This window comes from Nilaparvata lugens, chromosome 8, assembly GCF_014356525.2.
Source record: "Nilaparvata lugens isolate BPH chromosome 8, ASM1435652v1, whole genome shotgun sequence".
NCBI classification, from domain to species: Eukaryota; Metazoa; Arthropoda; class Insecta; order Hemiptera; family Delphacidae; genus Nilaparvata; species Nilaparvata lugens.
This window is the reverse complement of record NC_052511.1, coordinates 15,306,150-15,314,463: the sequence shown is the minus strand read 5'-3', so window position 1 is coordinate 15,314,463 and position 8,314 is coordinate 15,306,150. Positions and strand designations below refer to the sequence as shown.

Here is an 8,314-nt window from a genome sequence, read left to right as displayed (position 1 = left end):
ATTAATGGTAAGTGTAGCACGGTTTCAAGGTTTTGGGCTTTCAAGCTGGAATACTTGTGTTCACTTATTACAAATTCAACATCCCATCAGAGTACCTTAGTATGAACAAGGACCAATAAGATTTCAGCTTTCTCGATAATCGAATAACATATAACAATAAAATGTACTGTATGCAGCATAATATGTTGCACTTAATTGCAACTCGTAATTTCAACAGAATATTCTGTATCAACATTGTGTATAAATTATAAACATATATTACATAGTTTAAAGATTACAAGAATCAAAATCGATATTCATTTTTTATCAATATACTATTTCTATCTAGTCATGAGACTAATGAGCTAATTTCATCGAACCTAATCTACTAAATAATATATTGAATAAGAAGACTTTTAATTGTTACATGCAGTAATTTGTAAAAAACGGAGAAAGTACGAGTTCAATAATCACACTGTCTTAAATCTTGAGTAATTTAAAGTTCGAATCTAATTGTTTCTTTTTGATTAGATAATAATAGTGGTGATGTCTTAACAGAATCTAGTTTTTGCTATTGTATAAAATAAATTTGAGGATCTGTCAATTTTAAAATTTTATTAAGGATAGGCTATTAATATAATATTGTAGTCTACACCAAAAGAGATACACCAAAAGTGTCTACCAAGTGTCTACCAAAAGTGACACCAAGTCTACACAAAAAAAAAAAAAAAAATGAAAAAGAAATACTCTGAATAAATTATTACATTCGATTTATGTACTGATTCATCACACAAACGTAGAAGATGAAGATCTTTCCAGTAACATTGCTGTAGCCTTTTGATAGTGTTGGTGTTTAAGGCTGTGCAAAGGCTAGGAATAAACTTTCTGCTCGTGATATGTTTCAAAGTTTTTCGATTTGTATATAATCAAGCTATCAAAATGAAAAAGTTTTTTCAGAAAAACATTTTTTTTCTGATCATTACTTTTTGAGATAGGAGCGCCTAAAGCTTAAATTTTTGGGACAGAACATTTCAAATTCGGTAAGATATGAATCCATGAGATTAAGAGGATAGATTCTTCATGGTGTTGTTGATCTAGTAAAACAAAAGTTTCTAAAAGTATCAATTTTTAAGATAGTTATTAAATTTACTAAAAATAACCAAAAATAACTTTTAGTTGAGTTATTTTTAGTAAATTGAATAACTTTTTCAAAAATTGATATCTTCTGAAAATTTTCGTTTCACTAGATCAACAATACCATAAAAAATCCATCCTCTAAATCTCATGGATTTTTATCTCTCCGAATTTGAAATGTTCTGTCCCAAAGATTCAAACTTCAGGCGCTCATAACTCAAAAAGTAATTATCAGAAAAAAATGTTCTCCTGAGAAAACTTTTTCATTTTGATACTTGATGATATACAAATCGAAAAACTTTGAAAAATATCACGAGTAGAAAGTTTAGTTTTAGCCTTTGCATAGCCTTAATTGATGATCCATCCAAAAACCAATATGCTACAAATGTATGTCCGTAGAGTGGCATCGCAGTATGGCACCTAAATAATGAGATGGGTTAATTGAAGTGAAACATTCGAAAATTATATCGAATTTATTATTATTATTTTGTAGTACCATACTGAACAATTTTCATTTTTTACGATGTATAATTAAATTTAATTACAGCTTTCGATACAGCACATGTACGAGTTGAATAAATACACTTTTTCCTGAAGCAATAAGTAAAATAATGATGGTTCATGTTTGATGAGGGTTTTGAACCTTCAACTTATGCCTCACATCTTGTTTTCTACAATCACATTATCTTTACCGTATCCAACCACTTAAAAAACCACTTAATTTTTCTTATTTAATTTAATCAATCACAATTTATAATACTGTTACAATGGAAAGCTCAGCATTTCAAGTGTGTTTGATCTATGAACAGATATAATTTTTTATTCATCGGATAGTCTCAATAATATTATCATCGTATTTTGAGTTTCAGTTGAAAAATATTAACATTGAATACATTCAAAATTACTAATAACTCAAACAAATTGCATCATCACAATTACATAATGGTTTATTAGTATTTTGAGAATGCAATTTGGAGCACTTGAAATTTTCATTCGTGTGAAAACCCAGTATCTCAGTATTCCCAGTTTTGTATTGAAATATTAGTAGAACTCGAAAAATAGCAGAACCAACTGGTAATTTTGTGTCCTGGTAGTTTTGTAAAATATATCTGGAATTTTAATGATCGAATCAAAATTCATCTAAAGTACCAATAAAACAATTGAAATTAAAAATATTGCAATTCTTAAAGTATTAGTAAGAGAAGTAATATTATTAACTGAAGTATTTCAAGATAAAATATTAATTAAAGGTATTGATTGGTCTTCTAAATACGGTAACTTCATTTATTAATTCATTATATAACTGAGAAATTGAAGATTATCCACTTTTTTACAGATTTCTAGATTTATTCCTCAGCAATGAAAGTAAAATAATAAGAGTTGAATATGAGAGTAAAATATCGTATTTAGTGGAACTCGATATGTAATATATTGATAAATTTTGAGAAAGGAAAAATTCATCGCAGGTCAACTTTATGATAAGTTTAAGCTTCATAATATAATAGAGCTGTATTGAAAATTTCTGTAAAAGCGTAGCAAATAAATCAATTTAATAAAATCGAGTACCAGTAAGGTGTATTTCTGAAGTATAAAAAGTGTATAGTACATTAAGAATGCTGATTTCTTCTCGAATAGACTAGCTGATGGATATACACAAAGCTATTTACACACACCTCATAGCATAAGCTAGATTTAGGGGTTTCTAAAGTGTACAAAAACATTTATGTTGAAAAAATCTACGAATTGCCAAACCTAAATTAAACATCACATTAATTCTGTCTCATACCAAGAAGTATGGAGTGAAGCTTATGAGTCAATTCTATAATTATTAATCAATTCAGAATCAAGACTCCATCTCCTTTATCATTTTCTAGGCTATTTGTTATTATTTATTGTTTCATCTTTCTCAGCACTCTAAAAACATGTTATCAAATTCAATTTTAGGCGTCCTTCAGGAATTTCTTCTAACAGTACTTTTTATTCTAATATGAGTCTAATCACAACACCTAGGTTCTATAACTACTATAATTGATATCATGGAACTGTTTTTGATTGAATGCAGTATTGTCAAATCCTATATATTTATTTGGAAGCTATGGTTTTGTATACTGTATTTATAGGTACTACAAAACTGAAGTTCTTCACATCTTAATAAATATAATGGGATTTGGGAGAATATATCAATCTATCTAAGCGTTCACATACGTCAAATCTGAAATATTCAATATTAAACTATTGAGTTCTTGATATACAAAAGCAACATTTATTTACAACTGGGAGTCACTCCGTCGATTTTCATAGAAAAAATACATCCTTCTCACATGTAATATTCCAAAAGTATACAGATTTGGGCTCATATCAATCTGTATATTTTTGTTGTTGTACCTGTAGGCTATCAATCTTTAAAATAATAATAAAGACCATCTTACCTTCCATCGATCACACAATTTACAAAAATAATTGCATAATACTCTTCAAAATATCAGCATATATACAATGATAGAGATTCCATTTTATAGACTATCTAACAATAATACTTTTATTATATAATTTTATTACAACAGTATGATCACGGTTTAATGTTTATCAATAATAATTTCTGTAATTATTATTTTCATTATATTCATGGGGTATTTGCCATAATACAAATCCATGTATCCATAACTAATATTTACAAATAAATTATTTATTTGACTTTCTAGATTGAACGTCTCTGGTATCATAGGATTAGTAATTATTTTCAATTTTAAAGTAGAATAATATCACTGTACAATTGGTTGTCTATTACAATATTGATTTCTATCTAATTCAGCACAATAATGCATAACATTGACACTGTATAGGCGCTTTAAAACGTTCAAGCTATAATATTAATAAGTATTGTCATGAGTATTAGTGATATCATATCTATGCATGTATGTGGTGTGTGGAAAAGTTGGGGCTTTCTAAATTATTTATCCAAGAATATTTTTTTTCAAGATTCGACAAACTGATTCAATAGCTGAGTAACAATCATTCTAGTAACTGTTCTTACAAGAATTAAATCAAGAAAATAATTCACATCTTTGAATGTTATTATTGTTAATGTACAATCATCTTAATTCTTGAAAATGAAGTTTGAAAATAATTGTATAAAATATTTCTATTCACAGTGGTTAGAAAATTCGCAATACTTGCCAATTTTTGGAGTTTTTAAAATTTTCCTTGGCGAATATTTCAATTTAAATGATTGGAAAAGTTGAAAAATGTAAAAGTAAACACCTTTTCTCCAACACCACACACACCTGGCTCAATAGACATAATATCAGGTTTTACATTAATTACACCAGAAATATTCATCTAACTCACATTACAACCTACACTTCCTTACATGTTACCCTGTATTACATTATAAACCTAGTACTAATCCACATCAAGCTTCACAATTCTATTACAAATACTTACACAGCTAACATATCACAAAGGTTTTATTTGAATAAATGTAATTATACTGTATTGTTTTGCATAAAAATACTTTTTCATAAATATGCTGCTCAGTTAACCCATTTTCCAGCTACAGAGGGTTTGACTCAGGATAAAACTCTATTCAAAAGGCAGTAATGCAGATTTTGTGCGGTGAAAATTATTATTATCCTTAATATAAAAAGACAGTTAACTATGTTGAAAGGGTTTAAACTCCAGTACACGAATAAGCAGAAATCTAACCATAAGACCTGAATCCTTAAAATAGAATTTGTTTGAAAATTTAGTGGAATTTTGAGATTTTTCTACATTTTAACTGATAGATTGGCAGAATGAGTTTCATATTATTGGAATATGTTTTAGGAAACTATTATGAAACGCCATTACATAGACTACGGTTATTAGAAGACCATTTTATATGGAATATGAAAATCCTTTTATGATATTTTTAGAGCTTCAATCATCCTTGAGATAATTTCAATGATAGGTAATAAAATCCTCATTCCAAATGTTGCAAACCAGATTATGCCAAATATCTTTCAATACACAAAACATAAAGGTAATGATTGTGTTATTTGATTTAAGAGTTTAATATCAGATAAATCAGACAAAAATGGGGTTTTAAAAATCATCATTAGAAAATATGTGTCTAATATTATAGAGTCTCTATTGCAAAAGTTCAGTAAAAGTGAATTCTCAAATTCCAATAATTTAGAATGATGCATATTGGAAGGTAGAAGTTGATTGAATAAGTTTTTCTTCAGTATAAATTCAGCATTGATCCATCAGTTAAAATGAGAATTTCGCTAGTTATTTTTTCAATTCAGTTCATAAATAAATTTTCCACCAGATGTAATTTATGGATTAGTAAAAAAAAACGAATAGGAAAACATAGATCCTGTAGACAGCAAAGCACGGGTTCCAGCATGAAGCAATTTTGTCTTAAAGCTTATTTACCTAAGTTTTGAGTTACATTTCTATAACCAAACCAACATTACACGATTAATATTGTTCATTTATTACATATCTAGTTTATTGTTTTCTGCAGTTCCAATGTACAATTTACAAAAATAAGCTTCAGTTCATTAAGGAGATTGGATAATATTGAGAATTCATTAAACACGTATCTAAATCACAGAAGCATACCTAGAAATATCGATAGAACATCTCCAGTTCCTCTCAAAAATCAAAAATTGAAAATTGATGGCACCCCTATTCGTAAGAGTTCTATACATAATTAAAACAAAACAAGACGCTTTAAAAGCTATGAACCACTAATAAATCCATAGTAATAATACATTAAACTAGAATTTAGATCAAAGAAATATAGTAATTTACTGATGAGATAAGTTTTATGAAGTCATTATTCCGTTTCCAATATAATTTAGAGTGGAAGGGTAAAATAAGTGGTAAATCAGCAGAATTTGAGAACTGATAAACTATTTTGCTTGAATCGAAATTTCTAGATATGCGACTGTGTTATAGAGATTTTATTTAGTCCATGAAATTTCTCATGTCATGTGGAAATCGCCTTTGAGTAAACGGGTGAAAGTCTTTTTGAATTGATGGTTAGCAAGCGCATAGCAGAAGGGGTTCATAGGGCTGTTAGCATAGCAGAGGAAATAGGAAAACATGAATAAATGCTCGTTTGTGCAGGGTGGGTTTGTACAGAAACCCTCCACCAAGGCGAGTATATGATAGGGTGTCCAACAGGCTACAAAAGCCCCCAATATGAAAGATATAGTTCGAAATGCTTTCCTTGCTCGATTTTCCGATTTCGACTTTTGTCTGTTCTCAGCTCTCCGTTTTGCTTTGAGTTTTTTGCCGATTGTTTTGACGAAATCTCTCCTGGATCCACCTTCTCGTTTCTCCGAGGATGAAGAGTCGGTCTTCTTGAGAGATGGTTGGCGTTTTTGCTGTGGAGTGGCTGGTGCAGAGACTATGTTCTGAACAGTGGCTATCGAGTTGGAAGCTGTCGAGTAGATGGTCGCCGGTGTACCGGCAGTAGTCACTTCGGCTGGTTCCTGTGTTTCGGTTTCCACCACAACTGATGTCACCGGCTTCGAATCGGTCTCCTCGATTTGTAGACTCACTTCAGTGTTGACTTTTGTGATTGGTGGTGTGGCTGTTTTGGAGACAGCAGCTCCAGCCTGTTGTGTGGCTGCTCTCACCAGTGCAGCTTGTAACAGCGACTGATTACTGGCAGCCGAGATGTTGTGAATGGGAGATGTGGTTCCTCCTGATGATGCCGGGAAGCTCTGACTAGAAGGAGGACTCTCAACACCAGGTGAAGCCACAATCACGGAACTTTCGTCCATGTACCTTAAATCCGAATTGTCTAAACCTAACAGAATATCATAAGTGACATTGTAGATACCTTGCGACGAAGCTACTAAGAGACTTTTTGGCCTATCATTAGTGTACAACGATACTTCAGAAACAGAACTACTCTGGAACTGTGAAGGGGGAGGGATGATGGATTGGGATCGAACTGATGACACTTCAGATGCTGGCTTCTCTCCACTTGACTGCTTCAAATGATCCTCTTTTGCCGCAGAGACAGGTGTGAGTGTTTCTGATGACATGTCTCCCGGTGTAGAATATCCAGCTGGATTATCGGTGTCAAGTAAACTTTGCTCTGGTATTTGGGGAAGAGCAGCAAAGTGTTCTGAGGTGGGTGTGATTGAGGAGGGACTCTGACGCGTGGCTGACGTATTGCTGGGTTCAGGCGACCTTACAAACCCATTGGGTCTTCCAGCAGTAAACGCATGTTGTAGTGCGTTGGAATGTGCAACAATGTTTACCATGTTCACAACCGACTTTTTGCGTTCTTTCCAAAGTGGAGGCTGGTTTAGTTGTTGCTGATTCTGGGCAGCGTTGGGTGTGCTGTCCTCATCTGATTCAAATGCAGGACTGCTGGATCGCTCCGACTTGTCACCACCACTCTCACCTTGGGAAGATGATTTCTTTTCCCCTGAAACTTTCTCTGTTTCCAAGGTACTTGTGACTACAGTTGTGTTAGTCTTTGTTGAAGCTTTATGGCTGGAGTTGGATTCAGCTGTTATCATTGTAACAGGAGCTATAGTGACTGCTGAAGGGGAGGGGATGGGTGAAAGTGTTTTGGGTTTGTCTTGACTAACTATCGAACTCTGTGTTTTGGACATGCCGATTCCCGCTGCACGCCCCGCCATACCCGACATGGCGCCCGCACTCAACGCAACCATCGACTGCATCTTCCTCTGTTTCGCCTCACTCTTCTTTTGCATATCGTACGCTACCTTATAAATACCACCATACAACACAAAAAGCACCACAAGCGTTGTCCAGTAATAACCTATTATTAAAGCCGTATTGAAAACGGGATCCTTGAGGAATTGCACCGCACACTGACCCGGCTGCAAGTCTCTGAACCCCACGAAATGTTCCCAACCGAAAATACTGATAAAGAAGAGTAGCGCTGGTATGATCCATGTGATAGTGACCATCCAGATGACGCGATTTTTAGTCCGCCAACTGCGATATTTGGCCGCGATCTTAACCGAACAGAACCGGTCGATGGTGATGAGGAGAACGGTGTACTGCGACACTAGGCACACTGTGTAGTCGACGCTCAGCCACAGGTCGCACAGAATCGGGCCCAGGTCCCAGTAGCCCATCAGCACGTACACTGTGTAGAATGGCATCGACACAGTACCTGCAAAATCAAAGAATCCGTCATAGTTTTTTCATAAATCACCTC

General features: G+C 33.2%; 1 protein-coding gene across 1 annotated transcript in view; it reads right to left on the bottom strand.

Moving 5' to 3' along the window:
* Nucleotides 1–1,567: 1,567 nt before the first annotated feature.
* LOC111064140 (muscarinic acetylcholine receptor DM1) overlaps nucleotides 1,568–8,314 on the bottom strand; it is a 159,114-nt gene continuing 152,367 nt past the window's right edge. The window contains exon 8 of the mRNA XM_022351822.2: nucleotides 1,568–8,269. Within this exon, the coding sequence (XP_022207514.2) occupies nucleotides 6,087–8,269 (2,183 nt within the window). The 3' untranslated portion in view covers nucleotides 1,568–6,086. The remainder of the gene's footprint in view (nucleotides 8,270–8,314) is intronic.